General features: G+C 27.8%; 7 protein-coding genes across 13 annotated transcripts; 3 read left to right on the forward strand and 4 right to left on the reverse strand.

Annotated features, from left to right (window-relative positions):
* Positions 1–777: 777 nt before the first annotated feature.
* On the reverse strand, positions 778–2,431 carry LOC118072261 (nucleoside diphosphate-linked moiety X motif 19-like). The gene is made up of 5 exons (XM_035091975.1): positions 2,210–2,431; positions 1,698–2,043; positions 1,390–1,625; positions 1,113–1,271; positions 778–1,039 (listed from the first exon to the last, which is right to left on the reverse strand). The coding sequence occupies exons 1-5, from the start codon at positions 2,294–2,296 to the stop codon at positions 836–838; spliced, it is 1,032 nt and encodes a 343-aa protein (XP_034947866.1). The 5' UTR covers positions 2,297–2,431; the 3' UTR covers positions 778–835.
* Positions 2,336–2,835, reverse strand: Sdhaf3 (Succinate dehydrogenase assembly factor 3). The gene is made up of 2 exons (XM_035091982.1): positions 2,656–2,835; positions 2,336–2,509 (listed from the first exon to the last, which is right to left on the reverse strand). Exons 1-2 carry the CDS (start codon positions 2,833–2,835, stop codon positions 2,336–2,338), a joined length of 354 nt encoding a protein of 117 aa, XP_034947873.1.
* Positions 2,836–3,600: 765 nt separating this feature from the next.
* On the forward strand, positions 3,601–6,499 carry LOC118072257 (TATA box-binding protein-like protein 1). 2 transcript variants are annotated; one of them, XM_035091970.1, is made up of 7 exons: positions 3,601–4,527; positions 4,612–4,856; positions 4,958–5,052; positions 5,123–5,742; positions 5,827–6,071; positions 6,139–6,236; positions 6,309–6,499. In XM_035091970.1, the coding sequence occupies exons 1-4, from the start codon at positions 4,117–4,119 to the stop codon at positions 5,191–5,193; spliced, it is 822 nt and encodes a 273-aa protein (XP_034947861.1). In that variant the 5' UTR covers positions 3,601–4,116; the 3' UTR covers positions 5,194–5,742; positions 5,827–6,071; positions 6,139–6,236; positions 6,309–6,499. The 2 variants fall into 2 exon arrangements, with proteins under 2 accessions (XP_034947861.1, XP_034947860.1); XM_035091969.1 differs by having other exon boundaries at positions 6,151–6,236; positions 6,309–6,498.
* LOC118072270 (TATA box-binding protein-like protein 1) lies at positions 5,569–6,385 on the forward strand. Its single transcript, XM_035091983.1, has 4 exons — positions 5,569–5,742; positions 5,827–6,071; positions 6,139–6,236; positions 6,309–6,385. The coding sequence occupies exons 1-4, from the start codon at positions 5,569–5,571 to the stop codon at positions 6,383–6,385; spliced, it is 594 nt and encodes a 197-aa protein (XP_034947874.1).
* A 181-nt stretch (positions 6,500–6,680) lies between the features above and the next one.
* Spt-I (serine palmitoyltransferase subunit I) lies at positions 6,681–8,733 on the reverse strand. Its single transcript, XM_035091968.1, has 3 exons — positions 8,512–8,733; positions 7,393–8,333; positions 6,681–7,326 (listed from the first exon to the last, which is right to left on the reverse strand). Exons 2-3 carry the CDS (start codon positions 8,297–8,299, stop codon positions 6,824–6,826), a joined length of 1,410 nt encoding a protein of 469 aa, XP_034947859.1. The 5' UTR covers positions 8,300–8,333; positions 8,512–8,733; the 3' UTR covers positions 6,681–6,823.
* A 1,117-nt stretch (positions 8,734–9,850) lies between these two features.
* Positions 9,851–23,459, forward strand: capt (adenylyl cyclase-associated protein 1). 4 transcript variants are annotated; one of them, XM_035091945.1, is made up of 9 exons: positions 9,851–10,033; positions 14,781–14,947; positions 15,024–15,153; positions 15,247–15,531; positions 15,657–15,904; positions 15,983–16,164; positions 16,253–16,459; positions 21,683–21,826; positions 21,931–23,459. In XM_035091945.1, exons 3-9 carry the CDS (start codon positions 15,035–15,037, stop codon positions 22,012–22,014), a joined length of 1,269 nt encoding a protein of 422 aa, XP_034947836.1. In that variant the 5' UTR covers positions 9,851–10,033; positions 14,781–14,947; positions 15,024–15,034; the 3' UTR covers positions 22,015–23,459. The 4 variants fall into 4 exon arrangements, with proteins under 4 accessions (XP_034947836.1, XP_034947835.1, XP_034947837.1 ...); XM_035091947.1 differs by lacking the exon at positions 9,851–10,033 and adding an exon at positions 14,456–14,574; XM_035091944.1 differs by lacking the exon at positions 9,851–10,033 and adding an exon at positions 12,118–14,041 and having other exon boundaries at positions 14,781–15,153.
* On the reverse strand, positions 16,685–21,431 carry LOC118072240 (putative histone-lysine N-methyltransferase 1). 3 transcript variants are annotated; one of them, XM_035091942.1, is made up of 4 exons: positions 21,304–21,431; positions 21,089–21,231; positions 17,000–21,023; positions 16,685–16,872 (listed from the first exon to the last, which is right to left on the reverse strand). In XM_035091942.1, exons 1-4 carry the CDS (start codon positions 21,338–21,340, stop codon positions 16,856–16,858), a joined length of 4,221 nt encoding a protein of 1,406 aa, XP_034947833.1. In that variant the 5' UTR covers positions 21,341–21,431; the 3' UTR covers positions 16,685–16,855. The 3 variants fall into 3 exon arrangements, with proteins under 3 accessions (XP_034947833.1, XP_034947830.1, XP_034947834.1); XM_035091943.1 differs by having other exon boundaries at positions 16,828–16,872; positions 17,564–21,023; XM_035091939.1 differs by having other exon boundaries at positions 16,685–21,023.
* Positions 23,460–23,776: the final 317 nt, after the last annotated feature.

The raw sequence follows: 23,776 nt of genomic DNA on the forward strand, positions 1-23,776 counted from the left end.
CACAGCCAGTGAGGATTAAGTAATATTTCGAGTGAAAGCTCATGTCATATCAATCAGTAAGAGAGTAAGGATTTACGCTTTATGAGTTAATTTTTTAATTGTTCTATTTAATTTTTCTCTGCTTGAAAAAATTTATTTTAATTATTTCGTTATTTTTCAAGGTTGTTTTATGCAATAATCCAATATAAGAAAAGATAAACATTGATGAATGACTATAAAGGACTGTATGATTTTTTTATTGCTTTTTGTTTCCTTCTGATTGTTTGGAAAAATATTAGTTTCCCCTTCTGGCTGTTCTGAGAAAAATTTGCGAATTTACTTCGGTTTTTTTCTCGGCTAAATTAATTCTTGTAAATATAGTTTTATTGGCGACTGTATGATTAATTATTATTATTTTTATAATTATAAAAAATTTCTATGAATAATATTAATATTATTATTAAATTTTTTCATTTTTTATCATGACCATCATAATAACAATCGTGTATATCAAGGTATTCAATAAATCATAGAATCGAATTATTATGCTTTCTTAATAATATGAATTAATTATTAATAAAGAACTTTTCATAAATACGTTCAATGAATTTATTTATAATCCTTGTTGTCATGGGAGAAAGAATTTATTACCGGTAAATTAAAAACAAAATACTAATCAATATTTCTTCAAGAGTTGAGAGCTGTGAAGGCTGGAAAAGGAAGACCGGAAATTAGTTCGAACTTGTAGGAGTCGGTCAAGTGGTAAATAGATCATTAATTGATTAATGAGTCGCTCCATTTAATTGAATGAAAATATATATTGTATTTGAGCATGTGTATACACAATTAAAAATAATTAACAAGTTTGTAATAATTTACGTGGCTTCGATAAATCTTTGCTGAATTCCATACGATGTTTAGCTCCTGTTGCATCACGGAATTGATCGATAGTTATGTTGGCATAGTCGAATTGCTGAAATGATGTTAGATTTACGTTCGCTGGATAATCAGCATCTCCAGGTAATAAATATACAGCTCCATCGGACAGCTTTACAATCACCTGAGGTATTTAATTTTATGCAGTTAGCTTTTTTATTTTCAAAGAAAATTATTAATTTAGAGAAGATACTTACAGGTAATTTAAAATCAACGCCTGTTTTATTGAAATCAATTGCATAATGGAGTAGATCATTAAAAAAATTGAATTTCGAAATTCTTGATATCTCGTAAACTTGAGGAGGTGCGAGTTTGAATTTAGCAGAAGATGAAATTAATTCATTTGGAAAATTCCACTAGTCGCCAGAAAAAAAATTTTATTTAAATTTATTTAAATAGAAATTGAAAGTAAATTTTGTATTTAAAGTTTTCATTCAGATTTGATAGAAATTAATAAATAGAAAATCAACTAACTGATAATTCTTCAATTTCAATGTCATCATGGTTAGATACGGGTATAGTTTCAAGACAAGCGATAAAGAAAATCGTATTGAAACGTTTTCCATTAAGTGCAGTGGGAGTCAACCAATTTCCCCACTCATATAGAGCCCATAAATCCGGAAAGCAATTAAGAGTTTCACACAAATTGTAAAATTCAGTAGCATTTTTATGCACTTTTTTTTGCCATTCTTCTAAACTAGTTTGATTTACTATAATAGCATAACAATTGGTAAATAATAAATTTACATAATAAAAAATTAATTCAACATCTGTTATCTTACATGAATAACAATTTATCCAACCCGGACTAGCCGTTTTTTTTGCTGATTTACAAAGTAAAATTCCGCACTCTTCAAATGTTTCACGTGCCGCTGTTATCCTCAATGATATTTCTTTTGGTAATTGCTGAGAATCATTTGATTCCATTTCAAATATACAAGGTCGAGTTTTGTTAGTCTTCGGAAAGAGTGACGAGAATTCGCTGTCATCAAATCCATATTTTTTATATAAGTGTTTCCATTTCACATCTAGGTCTGCAACGTCCACTGTTCCACCAGGAAAGACATAATTACCAGGTAGAAATGAAGAGTTTTTTTGGCGTTTTACAGATAAAAGCTTATAATCATACTACAAATAAACAATAAAAGTAAAAATAAAAATTACTAATATGAAATTAATCTACTGATAGTAAATTTATTGTATTAAAAAGTTTATAAATAATTATTATTATAATTAAAATTTGTTCTATTAAAGTCAGTTGAAATGAATTTAGGAGAATTTATTTGAAACTTACACTCGTTGGAATAGATTTTCCTATCGAATTATGTTTCAAATTAGCTGCTAGAATAACACTTGCTGAATTTTTCCAACGTAACATCATTTATTTATGTATCAAGCAAATGTTTACCATTTAGTAATTTTAATGTTTTTCATTTTTTGATTTACCAGTCGCTGCAAGCATCAACTCATATAACTGATAAACTTGTTCATCTCGCAATTCATCTAAAGTCTTAGTCTGAAGATTTTTACCCAAAGGTTTCGCAGAAATTGGTCCTTTTAAGCCTAACTGTTGTGCTAAAGATATTGCATAATCCTGAAATGTTAATAATATACTTATATATATATACTAAAACAATTCATTGTATTTAATGAAATTAAAATAATAGAAAAATTTGACGTATTAAGTTGCATTTATTAATCAAAGCTAATAATAGGTAATATATTATATAATATACTTACTGTCCACTCATTCATAAAAATATTAGCTTCTATCTCATTACAATTTTTATGTCTACGAAATTCATCACGAACATAATTATTCCCTAGAGATTGAATTTCAGTTGGCATTCCACGATGAAGTCTTAGAATAGTTTTATACAGAATTCTAACCCGATTTAAATGCGATGTAGTTGATGTCATAACTTGATATTTAATCACAATTTAACTCCATATCAACTAGTGTAACATTTAATTTTGTCGATCTAAATTTAGATAATTATTATGATTGCATTTCTTTACATAACATGATAAGTTGTTTAGTGTCATCAACTAGGAATCTGGATTCTACCCATTTCATAAAACTAATTGTATGTACAAAGTAACATAAATGTTATGGATTTACAGTTATAATAAAAGATGATAACAGATAATTATTACATGATAATGATTATAGTAATTTTCTTTCAATTATTCTGTTATTTTTATTATTTTATTTAACACTTTTTTTTAACTTCCCGGCAAATGAAAAGGAACAAAATGTAACATGAAAGTTAGATTGAAGGATATTAGCAAACATAGAAGCATTAACTGCAAATTTTCACGGCCCGCTATGATTTAATACAAAAATCGTCCATACGTAGCGCTATAACCTCCTTTAAAAAAAATAAACAATACCATCATCTGATAATTATTGTATATGGGATGTCACTTTTCGTTTATTCCAAACGAAATAATCTTAGAATTCAATTTAAATTTCAATAAAGATGAGTTGTTTATTGGGTGTTTTTAGTATATAATTTGGAATATTCAATATGTATTTAATTTTAAAAGAGTTATTTTCTAACTTCAAGTATTTTAAATAATTACTGGTAAAAAATACTAAAAAGGACCTTACATAAAAAAATTTTAAATAATTAGCATTGGATCAAAATGACAGTTGAATTGAAATCATTGAAAATATTTATACACACTTCTAAGAATAAGAAGTGGGGATGGTGTAGAATTTAGGACGTGTAGAATACAGAGAGAATTTATTGTATTTTACTTTTCACCACGAATTCTTGAATAGGGTGTTCTGACATTAATAAAAAAATAAGATCTTCCATTACGGAGAGATAAAAAATACAAATCGTCTACATGACTTGAAACCACTTAATGTAATGAAAAGAAAACGGTATTGGTTAGTGTATTACATTATACACAACCTTTACTTTTTTGAATGTGGGTTGATACATTTTGAATAATTGTGTGATACTTTGTATCCTGTATCACATAACGCAAAAATCACTGTTAAAAAAAAACATCAACAAACTTGAAGTGTATAAGATATACTCATATTAGTTCATCGGCTTCTATCAGTCATTCATTCCAGTTCGAGTCTGGTAGTCATACGTAGTTTTGGGGTCAGATAAATTACATTTACGTAAAATTTTCAAAAAATATTTAGCAAATAATTTTCATTTTTCGTAAAATTGTGTTATTATGGAATCCTTAAAAGAAAAAGTTGATGATGTTCCTATGGATGATGATTTAGTTACATCAGAAGAAGTAAATCTGAAAAAGGTTGAAGGGCCTATGGATGATAATCTAGTTACCTCAAAAGAAGTAAATGTGAAAAAGATTAATGATGATCCTATGGACGATGATCTAGTTACATCAGAAGAAGTAAATCTGAAAAAGGTTGATGATGGGCCTATGGATGATAATCCAGTTACCTCAAAAGAAGTAAGTCTAGAAACAAATGATGATTTGCTTATCATTGATGATCAAGTTACTTCAGAGAAAGTAAATCTTGATATAGTGATTCATAATATAACAGCTACTTTTCGAGTTGGGAATATTATTGACTTTAAAAAAGTGCCTCCTAAATATATAGCTGTCTCAAACTGTCGAGTGAGTAAATTCATTAACTTATTAACAAGTAAAAAATAAATATCATGTTTTATTAACTAAAAATTACATCGTCGTTCATTATAGAAAATTCAATTAAAGATAGATGATTGTACTATCGTCATTCAGCATTCTGGGAAATCTTTATGTATGGGAGCTTCGAGTGAAGACCAGGCATTAACAGCATCTAGAAAAAGTATTAATATGTTAAAATCCTGGGGGTTCGATGTTACTTTTAGTGAATTTAAAATTTCATGTTTCTTCTGTACATGCTTACTACCTTGGAGAATTCAGATAGAAGCAATGGTCACCAAATATTTCAATGATTTTACGTACGTCAATAAACAGATTTTATAATTTTTTTTTAATTACTTTTATTTTAAAACTGTGCATAATAATAAATGATTATTTATAAATTGTAAAAATTAATTAGGTATGAACCTGAACTTAACAATTACTGTACATTAACAATAAAAAAAGGGGAAGGATTTCTCGGAGTCTTCCCAACTGGATTTATTCGAGTGATAAGTAAGAAAAAATTTACAAATGAAAATCTCTGTTGAGAAAAATCAATGATCAAATAATGTAAAACTTTTAGGCCCCACTGTTGAAATGATTTTAAATAACTTAGAAAAAGCATTACCGATTCTTTCGGAGTTTCGTATTTGAGTTTGGAATGTTAAAAAAAATCGATTTAATTTATAAGGAGTATATTATTAAATAAAAAAAAATAAAATGTGAGAAAAAAATCTGATTTAGTAATGATATAATTTCTTTTTGAATTTATTAGCATGCCTTTGTTAATCGCGTGTTTTCATATATTGTAAATAGTTAAATTATACTTTGTGAAATCTATCATATCACGTATATAATTATGAACGAAAATATCAACAAATTCTAATCATTATAGTTAGTATTTCATTGAATTTTGCCGGTTATTTATTCTAGTTTAAGTCTGATAGTTTAGGGTAAGATAAACTATATTTACGTACAAATTTTCGAAAGTATTCTTCAAATAATTTTCATTTTTCGTAAAATTTTATTATGGAATCATTGAAAGAAAAAGTTGATGATGTGTCGATTAATGATGATCTAAGGGCTTCGGAAGAAGTAAACCTTGATATAATTGTTACTAGCTTAACAACTTCTTTTCGAGTTGGGAATATTATTGACTTTAAAAAAGTGCCTCCTAAATATATGGTTGTCTTATACTGTCAAGTAAGTAAATTCATTAACGTTCTGTCAACTAGCAACTAAATATCACGTTTTATTAAATAAAAATTACATCTTTGTTTATTTTAGACTGTTCAATTAAAGATAGATGATTGTAAGATCATCATTTGGCATTCTGGAAAATCTCAATGTGTGGGAGCCTCCAGTGAAGATCAGGCACTAACAGCAGCTAGAAAAAGTATTGATATATTAAAATCATGGGGGTTGGATGTTACTTTTAGTGAATTTAGAGTTATGAGTTTATTCTGTTCATGCTTGCTACCTTGGAGAATTCAAATAGAAGCAATGGTCACAAAATATTCCAATAATTTCACGTAAGTTGATTAAAGTTTATTCACACTTTTTTGATCATTGATTTTTTTATAATTTTTAACAAAATAGATGTTTTATTAGACGTAAATCCAATTATTGGATGTTAAATACGACCAGAGCGCGAAGATTTCTTGCAGTCTATCCCTCTGGATATGTTCGCATGTCAGGTGAGAAAAAAAAATCAGAAATTAAAATCTCGATGTTAAAAATTTAACCAAGGAGTTTGAAACTTTTTTTAGGCTTAAATATTGAAGGAATTTTAAGCATCGTAGAAGAAGCACTTCCGTTTTTTTCGGAGTTTCGTATAGAATGTTAAATTACGAATCAATTCAATTTACAAGGATGATATTAGCTAAAAATAACTAAATAATTCATTATAATCCATGTTTTTTGTAAAATTCATTGATAATAATGATTATTTATTAGATGTATCAATTATTTTTTATTGAACGTATTTATTATCTGTTAAATATAAAAAAATACCTGATTTACTGTTCATACAAATATAATGTGCATGTTATATATTATATTTGTTATTTCTATAGTTTAATGTAAATAAACTATTTTGTATACAATATTTTGAAATTTGAATTAATAAAAAAAACGTATAATGAAGCTTAAAAAGTTATGTATTCTGATGTTTTTTATAATTTACTTTAGATTAATAATCTTCGAAATCGTACAATTCTATTTTATGTTCTTCTATAACTCACCTATAAAAAATCTTACTCTATAAATTAATGATCACTTAACATTAAGACAAAACATCAGTTGAACATCGTTCTAAAACCTCCAAAGCAAAATCAATGTCTTCTTCATTTAGAGTACTTGAAATACACAGTCGTAGACTCGGGCGTGGCAAATTTCTTTCAGTGTCTAAGTAAGCAGGAGGAATTACTGCTAAATTATTTTCTATACATTTGTTAGAGATTTCTAATAATAATTCTTGTTCTTTGTGACGGTCATATTGCTTTTTTAGGTATAAATGTTTCACAGGCGATTCTGGCATAGCAGAAAGCTCAAAATATTGTAACTTATTTAGTCTAGTTTGAAAAGATAAACAGTTTTTCCTTAATTTATCAAAAATACTTGGATCTTCCTCGATGATATCTAGAGATGTAATCGCAGCAGCAGTTAAAAGTGGAGGAAGTGATGCAGAGAAGCAATAACCGAGTCCAGAAAGCCGTTGGTGTTCAATTATGAATGATGAACCGACGCAGAAGCCACCAATTGAGCTTATTGCCCATTCAAGAGATCCTGAAAATAATTTTTAGCCATTAAACTTAAATATAAATATAACTAAATTTAATCAAGTATATTTACCCATTATTAGATCGACTTCATGTCTAGGAACGCCAAAGTGTTCAGTTACTCCTTTTCCATTTTTTCCAAGGGTTCCAAAAGATATAGACTCATCCATGAAAATTCTCAATTTGTACTTTCTACACAGCTTTATCAGATCAGGAAGTGGGCAAACTTGTCCAGTGTTAATATAAATGCCTTCAATAATTAAAAATCGTCGAATTTTGGCAGCTCTTTTTGAATTTTTCTTATCTTTATCATTTTGTTCTATCAACAATCTTTCTAAATCATCAACATCATTGTGTTTAAAGTAATAAACAGTTGATCTTGAAGCATTAATGCCTTGTTGAATTGAAAAATTAATTCTTTCATCAGCAAAAATAATATCTCTCTTTTTACTATAAGCTGGAATTGATGAGGCGATGGTGCTGAAACCGTAAGAGTAGACAATAGCTTCTTCAGCTTCCATAAATTTAGCGAGCCTATCTTCAAGCACTAAATGGACATCGACAGTACCATAGAAGCCTCTTGGACCACAAGAACCTACTCCGTATTTTCTAACGGTGTTTATAGCACGTTCTTCAATCTTTTTATTTTCTAGTAAACCTAGATAATTGTGAGTTCCCAAGTTCAAACAGTCTTTACCATCAACCGTGAGTCTTTTTCCTACTGGAGATGAAACTAAACGTGATTTTAATGATGGATGATCATCTTCTGTGTCAAAAATTAAAGACTCTGGGTGCCAACTTGCAAGTTTTTTCTCAATTTCTTCATCAGTAGGCTTTTTTATTGATCGACTAAAGCGTTTTTTTACTAATAGCCAAATAAGCCATAATATAAAGAAGATTCCAATGAAAGTTTGATAATGAGTAATTATTCCAAATCCACTGTCAATTAATTCTAATAAAATAAATTTAGAACTCATCATTAATGTCCTATAGTTTTTTCGTAACTTTTTTTACCTAGAAAATTAAAATACAAATTAAAAAAATTGGAGTCAAGATTTACAGTCATAAATTTACAAATATTCCATGAATATTAATAATTATTACTACTAACACTCAATGAGCTTAAAAATGGTTTGTAAACAATGGAATAATTGAGTATAAAAACTTTAAATAAAAAAATAAAAATTCTAACCTTTGAGAAAAGAAAGTTTGCTTTGTGTCAATAAAAAATATTATAAAAGTGTCGCCATCCGACTGTCATCAATTTTTTGGATCCAAAAACATTTAATTACAATAAAGATATTAAAAGAACGACAATATACATAAATATGATTATAACAAATATTTATTATTTATTAGGACAACCTTAAACCATCTACATAATCAAGAGATACGGTAGTGTCTCGTGCGCCAAACATAAATTGCCGCCATTTAGCCCTTACGTCACGACGAGGCACTACTGTGTCTCTATACAAATTATAAGATGATTTTTGCAGGTTATGATTTTTAAATGTACAATTTTTTTCTTATTATAACATAAACATGGGCTGAAATTAAGAATTTTCTCGGAAAGCGATCGTTGACTTTCGATTAAGCATACTATGAAGTATTATCATTGCTTTATTCATAATATACGAAATTGAAAAAATTTTGTTGCGCAAAAATTGAGTAAAATGAGTTTATTCATGGAGCAATCATACTTTTTTTTTTATCAAGTTGGTGATCAGAGTTTTTAATTGCTATGAAGTTCTCTCACTAACAGATTATAAAGTTGGTAACAAGTTAATTTTGCTCGAGCACAAATATACAAATAATTAAAATATTCTCTGAACAGATTTATTTTTTTTTAATATTCCTTTTCAGTTGATATGTACAAAAAATGGTGAAATCTCATCAAAAACAGCCTCCTCCTTCTGGGCTGTACAAAAATGTGCGCCAAACATAAATAACGACAATGATGAAATTACAAAAAGTCCTAGAATCATTAAACGCCAATTATTTAAATCTACAAATCAACAATATTTAAAATGAATCATTTTCTTCGGTTTTTTTTTTGAAAAAAAATTTAGTACGTTTAATGACACAATAAACATAACAACTAAAAACTTGGCGTTATTTATTAAGTGGCTTAAATATATTCAATATTTTCACAATTTCATGCTTTTATAAAATCTTAACAGTCACGCCATGATCCAGTTGGTAATTTTTTTCGAATATTTAAATTACACGCGAAGAGTTTGGAGCTTTGATTTTTCGAATGTAGATTTCGCAGGTGGCTTGTGTTTACTGCAAGATTCAAAATTATATTTCTACTTGTATTGATTAGTTATAATATGGCATATACAATTATAAATTTAAGATTAATATAATAAAAAATTTTTATTTTTTTATTTTGAAAGAAACATTCTGATAGTAATGATATAAATTAGTAATAAATTAAATTCAAGTTGACGTAGATGGCAGCATAATAAACATGCGCATACTCAATTGCGTCATAAGAGAAATTTTTTATACTTTTAGGAATACTTCCGGCATCCGGCAGACGCCCTGATGCATGTCGTGAGTAACAGTGACAGCCAAAGGTGTTTAAAAGAGTGCTTATCAGTGGTTATTGTTGCCTAAATTTGACTTATATCATTTTATACATTTTTAAGCATCTGACAATACTTTTTTATCTGAGATCTTTCCTACAAATTATTCTACTCTCAAAAAAGGTAAGCACATTCAAATCTTATCTGAGATTGTCTCGAGAATAAATGATAAATCATTGTAACATTCACTATAAAACACTCGAAATATTCTATTATTTTTATACAATTTTATTATTTTAATAGCTCAAAATGATTTTATAAACATAATAGAAGTAAATTTTCTTGTGTAATAATAAGTAAATAACAATTTTATTTCAGATTACGGTAAGTTAATGCATCAAAAATACATGTAATGGTTATGTTTCCGTGCCTCCTACTGAGTTCTTAGTATGAGTCATGCTTACAATAGGCATTTGTCAGAGATAATTTCATTGTTAAATCGAATAATTAATTTCGTTGTTTTTATTGTGAATAAAAATAATAGTAATGAAGATGAAAGATATTTTTTAACCAAATAATTTGAATAATTCATTAAATAAATCATTTTCATCAAAATTTATTACTATTAATTTTTTCAAAGAGATAATTGTTCATGTCTATTGAATTAAAAATTAAGCAAACTGGTTCCCATTGTTGTTATGTATGGGATAATCACGGTGAGATTATTCCGAGGTGTTTCATAATGATTATTGTTTTAGTCGGGCTTCAGTGGTAATACTACTAGGTCAGTTAGAAGAGCAAGCAAAATTTTCTTTTATTTATTATAAAAAATTATTACATTTATTTAGTTATTATAAAGTAAATATTTCTATGCTTTATATTTATTTATTTGGTAGTACACATTTATCTCTATTATTTATTAATTAAAATATTTTTATTAATTATTTAGAAAGAAATTAACCAAAAAGTATTATAGATAAGATAAAATGAATCAGTAATACATTTAACTAACATAGATTCTGACCAATTACTCACTTTTTAACGGTAAAATATAACTAATTAAGATGAGAACAGTCTTATTTATTTTATTAACACTTGAATTAATTTTTAGAACGTAATTTTAATTAAGAACATCTTTATTTTTTCTTTGACCATTAAAAAAAATTTCTGTTTTAATTTTTATCTTGTTTTTTTTTAATTAGTAGAGTCCACTTTTAAGTAAATTTTATATACAATCTAAATAAAGTAAATTTTATTATTATCTTGCATGAATGTTTTATTTATCATATTTTTATCTAGTCTATATCTTAAATATTTATTTCATGTATTTCTAGAAAACCGTTAATTCAATTGATTGTACATATTTTTTTCAGATAAAAATAAATATAGAAAATAGTTGATAAAATATAAAATTCGATGTGAAACTTTTTTTAAGATTTCTTTATTTCCACATTTTCTCTAGAGTAATGGAATGATTTAATAATTTATTACCAAGTCTGATCATATGCGTATATCATCTACTAGACATAAGAAGTAAATATAAGGATATTTTACCCGGAAATAAATAATTTCGAATTTTGTCCACACGTGTTTCTGATGGCAGCACTGATGTTAGATGCTGTTGGAAACTTTCCCTAGTATCCTGCGACGCAGACTGAATGACCCGGACACTTCATCCCCGAGTGCCAAAACGAGTAATAACCCCCAAAATTCAGTCAAGATCTTCCATTTCCTTTCAAGAGCTTCCATTACTTTTAATTATTTCTATTATTTATTATTATCTTGGCTATTATTCTCATCTACCGATAATTTTTTATTACCATTCATTTTGCATCCCTTGCTTTGACCTATAACTTACGCTCCACACCCAATCGTTAAAAGGGGAAGTCAAGTGAATAAGAATCTTGCAAGTGTGTGAAACAAAAAAAAATATTACAAAATGTTTTTTAAAATATTTACAAATTTGACTAAATTTTTTTAATTATCATTATGTGATGATACTTTAACACTTGGTACATACATTGAATAAAATATTTATCAATAAATAAATAAAGACTTTAAAGAAAGACTAAATATAAATAAATTTCATAGATGAAAATATTGTTAATTTTGTTGATTAATAATTAATTATTTACAAGTAATTAATAGACATGTTGAGAGTTTAATTGTTAAAATTTATTGTTGATAAAATATAGTTCGATATTAATTAAGTGATTTAATGATTCAATAGTTGATAAAAGATTTTAGAGAAAATTTTTAAAAGTTGAAGAAAAATTTTTTCATCATATCGTTAATTATTTAAAAAAAAATAAACTGTAAGAAAAATAAAAATGTTTTCGTGTTGTACATGTAAAACTTCCAAAAAGGAAAAAAAAGATGAAGATGACAGTAGTGAAGAAAGTAATGATAAAGATGTAGACTCGTCTAATGATGTAGAGCCAATTAAAACACAAATACAGTCCCCTTTAAAGAATGTGAAAGCTGATGATACGAGTATAAAGACTCCAATCCCTGAGGAATCATCAGTAGTTGATAGAAGTTTGACAAGTAGTGAAGTTGATTTGGTGGATATAAGTCACAAAAAAATGACTATTAATGAAGAGAAAACTGATACTGACGTGAGAGAAAATGATGAGGACAGTCTTAGTGTTGAACGAGTAGAAATCGCGATGCCTGAAAGGATCAATGAAACAATTGAAGAGGAACATATTTATGCTGAAGTGAAAAAGAGACAAGTGCCGACAATAAATGAACCTGATAATGATGTTGAAAATTCCAGTGTTAAATCACAAGAAGCATCTGCTATGAATAATAATCAAAAAATTAGTGAAGATAAACATAATTATGCAGTAGGAAAAATAGAAATAACTATTACAGAAGATACTGAAGATAATCAGGATAAAGATGATGAAGATATAATTGGCAAAGATCAGACAGAAGCTAAAGACGAGATGAAAATCGATTCTCAGCAAGAAGGATTAGTGAAAAATGAAGATAGTAATGAAGAAAATTTGGAAAATAGCAAAACTAATGATTTTTCATCAAAAGAAATTATTACAATAGAAGAAAATAATGAAAATTCTTTACTAATGGAGAAAGGTAAAAAAGAAGTAGTAGTTGATAAAGAAATTAAGAACGATTATGATAATGAAAATCAAGAAAAAAATGAAATTCCAGAAATAAGTGAAAAAGTTGAAATTGAATTATCTAAGTTAAGTAAGAAAGAAAATAATGAATTTGAAGAAAATATTTATGAAGTAATAAGAGAGGATGATAGCCATTTAAACGTAGCAGAAGAAAATAATATAAACGACACCTCAGTAGACATGACAGAAAAAAGTCAAGAGGATTGTCAAAGGAATTTAGAAATGTCTGAAACAGCAGAAAATGAAGAAAATGATGCAAAGAACGTTGACTCAAGCGAAGTGAAGTGTCACAATGAGCAAATGTACTTTGAAGGAAATAAAGATGAAGAAGTTGCTAAAATTACCAAAGAACTTCATCAAGAAAATGAGGAAAAAGAGGAAGAAAATGAAGATGAAGAGTCAAGCCCTACGATTTCAGCTAATACCATAGAAGATGCTAAGATTTCTGCCATTCCTTTTGAACCAGGAGTAATAGGTCCTCCGAAAATTGGGCTCTTTGAAGCTCCAGCTTATATTGAACGAACAATTGTTGATAATCTTGATGATGATGGTGATGATTCTGTTTTTGAACGATCTTCTGGTACAGATGATCCACCGAGTACTGATGTCAATCATGAAATTAGCAAAGATAATAAACAAGATTTTGAATTAAATATTAATCAAAATAAGATTCAGGATGTTAATAGAGAGAATGACATTCTGGAGATAGTGCAAAATATGAGTCAACATATTCAGAATATTCCAGAGCAACCTATATATGAGAATATTAGTCAATTAATAAATATTAAAAAGTTCGAAGAAAGTGAGTGTGATTCTATGATACCTGAAAGACGAGAAAAGCCATTACCACGATGGCTCTCTGAAGAAGATGATAAAGATTATCTTGAAGGTGGTAGTGGCATGCAAGAGCCGCCAGCTACACCAGTAGCCAAAGATGAATTGGCTTTGAGAAGACACCGATTTTTCTCAGACTTGCTTCATGTTGCCAAGAACTCTACTGAACATAGAGTGAGATTTGACCCTCTCGGACCTATGATTCATCCTGGTTAGGAATTAATTGTTCATTCAAGTTAAATTAATGAATAGCTGCATGTAACATTTCGTTATAAATAATTGAGTTTAGTTATTTAATTATTCAAACAAATTTAAGTTTTTTAAGTGAAAAGAATCGTAAAACAGTGTGACGTGATTAAGATGTAGAATATATAAATATGTATTATATCAATATTTTTTGTTTATTCAGTTTTCAGTTCTCTTACTCACTATTACGCCTACACTAATTTAGCTTGTGATCATCAACAATTTTGCGGTTTTCTAATTATAAACTCATGGATATTCCTCGAGATCTAGCCTAACTATTTATAATGATGCTCGAGGACAAGTGTAGATCACGTTTTCATCTTTACTTTTTACTTATTTTCTTAATTTTACGGCTGGACCACCTCGAGGCCTTGTGCTAATCTTTAGCAACACTTCATCTTCAGACTAAAGTCACAATAGAAGTCCAATTAAGCACTCTTTGAATTTTTCTATTTTATTTTAAGAATAACAATTATACGAAATTTATTTAAAGCATCAGTAATATTATATTTTAAGACAATTCTTGATCAATTTAAACTAATTCATGTACGTTTAAATTAGTACAAATGTATGTAGAAAATTATACTAACCATTTAAATTATATTTGTTCAATAATTAATGTATCTAAATTGCATCATTCTTATATATAATAATGTTACATGCACTTATCTTTAAATAATCTTTTCGCAATTTTATGCTTTCAGGTTGTGACAACGACCGAGAAGAGCAACTGGAACAACTGGTGACTCGTTTAGAAAACGTAACAAAAAGACTTGAGAGTGTTCCAACGAAATTATTTGCAGAAACTCAAGAGGTTGCGGTTCAGACTTTGATTTCATCGTCAAAGAAAAGTGAAGAAGAGATTCAAAACGTAATAATAAATCCAGAAATTCAACAAAGCTCACCCAAAAAAGTATCATTTGAAAACGAATCAAAAACTGGTTTAGGAGAATCCATCATGTCAGTAGCAGGGTATGAAGATTTAATTGCTGGACCAGTTGCTGAGTATTTACAACTCAGTTTAAAAATTGGCGGAGATGTTGCTGCTCATAGTGAACTTGTGGAAAAAGCATTCCAGTAAATATTTAATTGATTTATTCATTTTTAAAATTATTATTTTCAATAAATAACAATGAATATTTGTTATTGATGTATTTTTTTTTTTAATAGAATCCAAAGAGAATTCATAAAAACAGCAACAAGTCGTCCATCTCCATCAAATCAATCAGAACAAGTCGCACTTCTTGGTCCTACTTCATCACAAATTCAACTGATCCAAGAGTTTCGAGAAAAAAATCGAGGCTCAACATTTTTCAACCACTTATCAGCTATCAGTGAAAGTATTCCCGCCTTAGGATGGGTTGCCGTCTCACCCACCCCTGCACCTTATGTCAAAGAAATGAGTGATGCTGGACAATTTTATACCAATCGAGTTCTCAAGGACTGGAAAGAAAAGTAAGAAAATAAAAGAATTTTCAATCTGTTGAAGGATATTTTTTTCTTTAATTTATTTTATCAATTCTCTGTCATTTATAATGAAATCGTTCTTTCAAGTCTATATTCATGAGTGTTTTTTCAAGGGATAAAACACATGTTGAGTGGTGCAAAGCTTGGGTTCAAACATTAGCAGAGCTTCAGAAGTACGTTCGTCAGCATCATACAACAGGCTTAGTCTGGGCAAAGGGCGGTTCTGCTCCAATTCCACCTCCACCAGGTGGAATGCCACCACCTCCTCCTTGTATGCCTGTTGGAGATGTCTCTGGACCTATTGGCGATGACAGAAGTGCACTTTTTGCTCAAATCAATCAAGGAGAAAATATTACAAAATGTAAGAATATTATTTAATTTAAAATTATCGAATAATCAATATTTTAATTGAAAAAATCTAATTATTGGATCTTTTTAGCTCTAAAAAAAGTTACATCTGATATGCAAACTCATAAAAATCCATCGTTGAGAACTGGACCGGCACCATTCAAAGCTCCAGTGGTCAGCAATTCAAATTCGCCAATGAAAACAGTCGCACCCGCTAGTGCACCTATTGATAAGCCTCCTGTCTTTACTCGCGATGGGAAAAAATGGCTGGTGGTAAGAATAATGTTGAAATTAAACTACCTCAGACATTTTTAATTTAAGCTACTTCAAAGGAGCTTTAAATCTTTTTTCTTATTTTTAGGAGTATCATAAAGGCAATAAAGATTTACTAGTTGAAAATGCAGAGATGAACAATGTCGTCTACATGTACCGTTGTCAAGACTGCACTCTCGTTATAAAAGGAAAAGTCAACTCAGTTGTCATGGACTCTTGTCGTAAGTCATCGATAGTTTTTGATTCATTGGTTTCCAGCATCGAGTTTGTTAATTGCCAGAGTGTGCAGATGCAGGTAAGTCATTATAAAAAAATTCTATTATTTAATTTATTTTTTATTTTATCTCACTCATTAACGTTTTCCAATATTTATTGATATCAATTTAATCTAAATATATATAATTTTTTTTATTCATTTACAACAATTCCTCTAGCTCAGAAACATTCATTTACTCATGATTTTCTAATTTGTTTGTTGTAAGGATGATTGAAAAATTGTTTAAAAATCGAAACGAGTGGATAAAATTTTCAAAAATTTTTTATTCTTACAAAAATAATTTATGAAATATAAACTGATTAATTTTTGAGAGTCCTGTGATTACAAGAATTGACAGAGACAAGTCTTTTATGACATCCTGCAAATGTTGAGATCTCTAACATGCTCCATTTTTGAGTCTGCTGTATAATTTCCTCACAACTCCGAAACTCCTGAAAGTTGTACAAATTATTTGATCAGAATCTCCCCTGAACTTAACACACTTATCATTCATAATTTCATTATCTCTCGGAACGAAATTCCTGTTGATTAATTGAGTTAAACCCCATATTAACGTACTTGTCTCGACAACCGGAGGTTTAACTAACACTTGCATCTCTTTCTGTTGACAGAAAACTATTTGATTTTCTTGACCCAACGTAGATACCCAACTATTTCTCTCTATATCTGAATCTTTTATTAGTGTATTTTTCTCTTGCAAACACACTTCTTTACATTCAGCAGATGCTTGATTGAATTTTTTACAAAGCCCAATACAATTTTTACTTGAAAAATTGTTCTCATAGCTTTGTACATTGAAATTACTTTTGATACAAGATAACATATTTTCTGTGTCACCCAACTGTAAAGATTCTTTGATAGAAAAGTTTTTATGGGAAGTGTTAGTTGTATTTTTATCTTTCGAGTGTTCTATTCGTGATTTTAAAATAGGAATATTTGATTTCCATGATTTATTAATTGACTCTCGTGACCTAGATTTCAAATCAAGATCCAATTTGCTACTCATGGTTGATTTTCTCTTACATAAACCCAGTTTACTGTTTTCGGAATTTTTCTCCGTAGTTCTATCAGCTAAACTATGATTTCTTTGATGTTTTTTATTTATTAAATTGTTAAACATACTTTTTGAAGTTGGCTCAAATTTCCTAGGGGTGATATAAGATTTACTTCGTCCTTCAAGACCCTTTTTATTTTTTAAATCTTGTCCAAAATCATGTAAAAGATTTAAATTACTTTTTGCTTTGAGTGATAATTTATTTATTTTTAAATCTTTCAAAGTAGTTTTTGCATCATTTTGTGGAGCAATTTTTGATTTATGTAAATTATCGTTACGTTTATGTTCTCCTGTTAGTTTTTGCTTTGATCCTTTTATGTCTTTCTTCAAAAAATTATTCGATTTAACGTTTAAATTTGTTGGAAAACGATTTAACCTTTCATCTAATAACTTCGTAGGTTCTCGAGAGGTAGAAATATTTGAAGATTTTTCAGTTTTAACTGTTGCTCTTTCACATCTTCCTTTCTCTAACTTTGATCGTTTTTTTGGTGATTTCAATTTATTTTGGGAAAGCTCCTTTTCAAAGGAATACTGATCACAGTCAAAGTTATTATGATATATATTTATATCAAGATTTTTATCATTATTTCCAACACGAATATTATTAATAGTCATTACTGAACTCTGAGGAGTTTCATAGAAAGCTGAATCTTTGCTAGTAATAGTGATTCTTTCTTCATCATCTTCTTTTTTTTTATTTTTCTGACTCTTTTGTTCCTCATTTCTGTTATATCCATATATTATTTTATTTTCTTTATTATGTGTGTTTAATTCAATAAGGTCTGTGATTTTCTCATTATTAGAAATGTCAGAAAAAGATCCCTTGCCAGTTAAATATAGACTACTACTTTCTGACAAAGTATTCAATAAAGAATTCTTTTCACATTCACTCTTCGAATGTTCTTGCATTTCTAATCCTACATCAAATTCGATTTCTGATAAATTTTCACAATTATTTTTAATTAATAATTTATTTAACATTATTTCTGAATTTTCTGCATCACTTTTTTCATCAAAAATCATTTTCTCCTTCAATTCAACTGAACTTTTTCTTGGTAAAGCATATATTGAATCGAAATTATTGTCAGAATTGATATCTTTGAAAGTTTTTCTTATATCATCTATTTTATTTATTTCATATTGATCATGGGAGATTTGATGTTTGCTGGAAATATTGATTGAATTCAATTCTATTAAACTTTTATCTTCAAAATTATTCTCTAATGTTTTTTTAATGTTTTCTTTGATAAAAGTTTTGCCAGAAATGAAATAATTCTTTCCTGTTATTCCAATACAGTTTTCTGTGATAGGATTTTCTTTCATATTTTTTACTTTTACAATTTTTGTATCCAAGCTCTTAATATTCTCAAAAACTTTAATATCATCAGTGATTTGTAGATGACTTTCTTCAATATCAAGATATTGTTTATTTTTATGGTGATGATCTTTTATAGACAAATCATGATTTTTATTTTTCTTTGCTTCGTCATCATTTAGATCTATCAAGTTATTTCTACAAGCATCAAATTTTTCTAGGTTCATAAAAATATCTTCTAGATTCTTGATAGAATCTATCTGATTTTGATCAATTTGAACTTCATCTGTATAATGATCTGGAACTGTTTTGAAACATCTAGAAACTTCTTTATTCATCAATGAATCTGAATCAAAGATATCAATCAATTGTTCAATATCTATCTTTTTATTCTCTACTAATTTCTGACTATTTTCCATTGTTTTTACATCTAAATCATTTACTATTTGATCTTGATGATAAAAATTAATGTTATTGGTATTAACAACAATATTTGGCCTATCACGATTATCAGTTCCATCTGTTTCTTCAATATGATCACTTTCAGAAATAATATCCGACAAATTCGATTGATATAAGCTTTTGGAATTGATGAAAAACTTATAAGATTCATTAAATTTACTTTCCTCTTCTGAATATTTATCTTCTTGAAGTTCTATTAACGGTTCATCAATTCTCATTAAATTTTCATTAGATTTTATTGAATTTCCTGTATGAACTTTCATCAGATGTCGTTCCAACATCAAGGAATTACATTCGATATCTCTACTAGCTTTATCAAAAGCAATTATATCATCTTCTGTACAGGTTTCAGTAATTTCTTGTTTTTCAGTCTGATTACTTTTACAAGAGTCTGAATCATCCTCAATGGAGGAGCCTCCATAGTTTTCTTCAGTTTTACTGGGTCTTGTTTTAAAAAACAAACCATTCAGTTGATGGATAGGATTGGTCATTTGATAGTATTTTTTCTCATAATTTATGTTCGATTTGTTATCAGTTTCACTTTCGCTGATCATTGAAAAGTCACTCAATTCCTGAATGAAAGTTTGTGCTAAAAGTTTTCTAGCCTTTTTGTGTTCATTCAGTTCTGTTAAATTGAATTCTTGTTCGTTTTCGTACATCTGTAGTACACAATAAAGATTTTCTAAACGTTTTTTTACATCCTCGAGACTTTTCATTATTGCTTTTTCTCGTTTTGGTTTTGTAGACTTGAATGTCGATTCAATTGTTGGCAGGTTATTTAATGATGGTGGATTAAAAATAATTTCTGGTTGAAAAAATACTTTAGAATTTTTAAGAGATTGTTTTTCCAACTCTGGAACTACACTTTCTGAAGCAGAAAATACTGCTGAATTTTCTTTAACTATTTCTAAAGTCCCATTCAACTTTGCTGATGAATTTAAATTATTTGACATGTTTTTATCCTTTTTAGAATAATTTTGTTCTTCGTTCTCTGGTTTTTTAATGTCTTTTTTCTCATCTTTCTGCTCTTCTTCTTTTACTACTACTATTCTAATGTTATCATTATTATTATGAATGAATTTTCCACTTTCTTTTATTTCACAGACATTTTTACTATTTTTCTGTGACTCGTGTACTCCTAATAATTTTTTATTTCTCCTTTCAATCTCCTCTTTGTTTTTATTATTCTCATTCAGAGCTTTTGTGTCCTCTTTTACATCGTCCAGAACATCAACTTTTTCGGGTCCATTCTTGTTATCATCAGTTTTATGAGAAAAGTTATTACTCATTATTTGCATTTCTTTCACACTTTTGTCGCCATCATCAAAATTAATGTTTCCGAAAGTTTTTGGTAAAGTTTTTAAATCTTCAAATGACCGTGAATCACAGTCTTTACATGGACATTCTCCAAATAAATTACATGATGATTTAATTTTTAAATAATTATTTGTAAATAATTTTTTCAACCATAAATTTTGATTACATTTACTGTTATCTGTAGCAGAAACTGATAATCGTATTTTATCTTTATTTATATCTTCAATCTCATAAATGTTTGTGATTTGCTGTAATGATGGCCACGTTCCATGTTGTAATTTGTATGATAATATATCGACTCGAAGCTCAAGATCTTGGATATCAAACGCTATTTTATTTATGATGGAATTATTTATTTTCTTTTCTCTCATTCTTCGAATTTTCCAATAAATTATTGAGTAGACAATGATGGAAATTGCAAACAAAAAAGCTCCCTATAAAATCATTATTGGTTATTTAATAAAGCTATTATAAATTAACTGCATTGATTTAACTTAACCTTCTGTAACAAATCTTCATTGTTACTAGATAGAAAATCAGCAACATCGGTATAAACTTCAGACCAAAAATATTTTCCTATTGCATAAGGACATTCTCTCCAATTAAATTCACACGTGAGACGAGTAGGTTGGAAGTTTCCTCCTGAAATTTTTTTGTTTATAAGACAATAAAGTTTATAATTTATATAATTTTAAAATCAATTGACTAATCTACCCGGTTGCCAGCGTAGCTTTGAGTCCCACGGACCCATATTTGATTGTATAAAATTGTTTTTATAATAAATAATAGAAATTTAAAAAAATTTAGTAAAAAAACAAACTAACAAATCGCCTCAAAACCTATCAATTACTCGGCTACTCATTTTGACAGAATAACTGACAGTCGTGAAATTTTTTGAATGAAGATTTGCTTGAAAAAAGAGAGAAACGAAAAAGAAAGAACGAGAAGTTAATTTTTTTTCATTCTATTTTTTTCTTTATTTTTGTTTTATGCATATCTGAATGTGAATGAATTATTCTTCATTATTTATTATTGATTTTTATTTGTAATATTATATTAGGAATTACGAAGTAAACTTTTATTTAATTTTTAGGTGCTTGGAAAAGTGCCAACAATTTCTATTGATAAGACTGATGGGTGTCAGATGTATCTGAGCCCTGAGTCTCTACAAGTCGAGCTCATCACGAGTAAATCTAGTGAAATGAACGTCATGGTGCCCAAAGGGAATGGAGATTATGTAAGTATAAATGGCCTATTCAGATCCAAATAGTTTTTCTGAGTATAAAGTTAAAAAAATATTTCATATAAAAAAAAACAAATAATGTGTTATTTTTATTTTAGACGGAATATCCAGTGCCAGAGCAGTTTAAAACATTGGTCAGCCCCAAAGGATTATCAACAACAGCCGTAGATTCACTCGGATAAATTGTTTAACAATTTATCTCAATTGATTAGGCATAAAAAATGGAGTAAAATTAAAATAAAATTACGAAAATTTGAATAACTCGAAGGCATAATTGTGCAATGAGTATTGTAAATTTTTTTCATTCACGTCAGTGGTAAAAACATAACTAATCAAAATTGATTGTAAAAAAAATCAAGAATAATGAGAAATTATTTGAAACAATAGAGTCTCTCTCTCTCAGTGAATGATTGTTTCTATTTATTATCGTATTAATTCTTAAGAAATTTCTTGTATAATCAAGCGTGATTATAAACATTCGATAAAATTAAATTAACTTTTAAAAGTTAATTAATCATCAATGAGCTAATTAATAAATTAATGCTGATACTTATATGTGTCTACATATAATTTGAATAAATTAATTTTGGCTTGAATAAAAGTTTATACGTCTACTTTTTGCTGGAACTTTTATACATTTTCACCGTTTCGTATTTTAATAGAACTTTTATTCAAGCCCACGGAATTGAAAAATGAAGCTTAAAAAATTTTAGTTGTTAATAAAAAATGATGATTGGAGTAATTAAAATTAAATTAATAGCAATGTGTGCAAGAAAGATGATGAGTATATGTACTACAATATATTCTGAAGTGATAAAAAAATGAAAACAATACAAAAATTGAAAATATTCTTTATTATTTGTAAAAGAATTTTTAATACTTTTAATATTTATATATTTTTTTCCAAAATCGTCATTATTTCGTATTTTAAAAGAAATTTTCAAAATTTTATTCTAGAAATATAGATAAAAAAAATATTTTCAATCACATTGTTTTTTTCAAAAAATGTTTGTATTATCATTACCAAAATTGTTTTATTTTTTTTTTACTTCAGAATAAGCAAGAAATTCACTAATTAAATGATGATCAATAACCAAAACTTATATGTCACCAATGGATTTGAATTTGTATGCGACAAGAGAAAAGGTGTACCGTGGCATATATTATGTGATTATGTGATGTTTAATTGATCAATTCAATGCTAATCATATAAATAATAAGACTAATAATTTATTATTAATTTTATTTTCATTTTTATAATTTTTTTTAAATTTATTATTATTCTAAATATTAACAATCTCGTAGCCTAAGTCGAGTGGCGTTTGCATCGATAATTCAATAACCCATGAGAGTTGTGCTTGTTAAAGAGGGAAAAATACGATTTTTCATTGAAGTTTAGTTTCATAACTCATCGCTCATTTTATGAGACCTTTTTTCTTGGTTGTTTTTTAAAAGTATTGTTTTTTCTTAATATTTATAAACGGGGATTAATGCTTGAAAATAAAATGGTAATGGATTTTTAAGACTCATATAATGTTCAATTGATTGAACGAGAGTTGTCTTTAGGTAAATTAAAAATATATTGTATTTATTTGTTACTGGCTATAATTAAATGTAATTAAAATTTTTTGATTATTACTTATTCACAAATAATAATATATACGAGTATATATGACGTGATCAATATAAAACTCAATAAATTCCAGAATATTGACTAAATAACGACTATATCATTAATTTCAAATCCTTTTCATTTTTATCTATATTATTTTATAAATATAACATTAAATATAGTTAATTTGTCTTCACAATTTTATTTCTTACTAGGGTTGGATATATTTTATAACTTTATTATCTTAACTTATCATTCTTATTTTCACAATATTTTATTAAATTATTAAATAGTTGTGACATACGTAGATATAATAACTTGATCACCTAAAT

Source organism: Chelonus insularis, unplaced genomic scaffold (assembly GCF_013357705.1).
Source record: "Chelonus insularis isolate UGA/USDA-ARS -01 unplaced genomic scaffold, ASM1335770v1 contig_90_pilon, whole genome shotgun sequence".
Taxonomy (NCBI): domain Eukaryota; kingdom Metazoa; phylum Arthropoda; class Insecta; order Hymenoptera; family Braconidae; genus Chelonus; species Chelonus insularis.

Bases quoted from the DNA above. Each gene is read 5' to 3' on its own strand.
- LOC118072261 (XM_035091975.1), bottom strand. From the start codon at position 2,296: ATGATGTTACGTTGGAAAAATTCAGCAAGTGTTATTCTAGCAGCTAAT. The intron at 1,626-1,697 runs GTAAGATAACAG...ATGCTATTATAG, and splicing joins TTGGATAAATTGTTATTCAT to TAAATCAAACTAGTTTAGAA. The intron at 1,272-1,389 runs GTTAGTTGATTT...TCTGGCGACTAG, and splicing joins TTGAAATTGAAGAATTATCA to TGGAATTTTCCAAATGAATT.
- LOC118072270 (XM_035091983.1), top strand. From the start codon at position 5,569: ATGGAATCATTGAAAGAAAAAGTTGATGATGTGTCGATTAATGATGAT. The intron at 5,743-5,826 runs GTAAGTAAATTC...TGTTTATTTTAG, and splicing joins TGGTTGTCTTATACTGTCAA to ACTGTTCAATTAAAGATAGA. The intron at 6,072-6,138 runs GTAAGTTGATTA...TTAACAAAATAG, and splicing joins AAATATTCCAATAATTTCAC to ATGTTTTATTAGACGTAAAT.
- Spt-I (XM_035091968.1), bottom strand. From the start codon at position 8,299: ATGATGAGTTCTAAATTTATTTTATTAGAATTAATTGACAGTGGATTT. The intron at 7,327-7,392 runs GTAAATATACTT...AATTATTTTCAG, and splicing joins TGAAGTCGATCTAATAATGG to GATCTCTTGAATGGGCAATA.
- LOC118072257 (XM_035091970.1), top strand. From the start codon at position 4,117: ATGGAATCCTTAAAAGAAAAAGTTGATGATGTTCCTATGGATGATGAT. The intron at 4,857-4,957 runs GTACGTCAATAA...AAAATTAATTAG, and splicing joins AAATATTTCAATGATTTTAC to GTATGAACCTGAACTTAACA. The intron at 5,053-5,122 runs GTAAGAAAAAAT...TAAAACTTTTAG, and splicing joins TGGATTTATTCGAGTGATAA to GCCCCACTGTTGAAATGATT.
- LOC118072240 (XM_035091939.1), bottom strand. From the start codon at position 21,340: ATGGGTCCGTGGGACTCAAAGCTACGCTGGCAACCGG. The intron at 21,232-21,303 runs GTAGATTAGTCA...AAAAAATTTCAG, and splicing joins AAAGCTACGCTGGCAACCGG to GAGGAAACTTCCAACCTACT. The intron at 21,024-21,088 runs GTTAAGTTAAAT...ATGATTTTATAG, and splicing joins ATGAAGATTTGTTACAGAAG to GGAGCTTTTTTGTTTGCAAT.
- Sdhaf3 (XM_035091982.1), bottom strand. From the start codon at position 2,835: ATGACATCAACTACATCGCATTTAAATCGGGTTAGAATTCTGTATAAA. The intron at 2,510-2,655 runs GTAAGTATATTA...TTAACATTTCAG, and splicing joins TTTTTATGAATGAGTGGACA to GATTATGCAATATCTTTAGC.
- capt (XM_035091944.1), top strand. From the start codon at position 12,181: ATGTTTTCGTGTTGTACATGTAAAACTTCCAAAAAGGAAAAAAAAGAT. The intron at 15,532-15,656 runs GTAAGAAAATAA...TGTTTTTTCAAG, and splicing joins CTCAAGGACTGGAAAGAAAA to GGATAAAACACATGTTGAGT. The intron at 16,460-21,682 runs GTAAGTCATTAT...TTTAATTTTTAG, and splicing joins GCCAGAGTGTGCAGATGCAG to GTGCTTGGAAAAGTGCCAAC.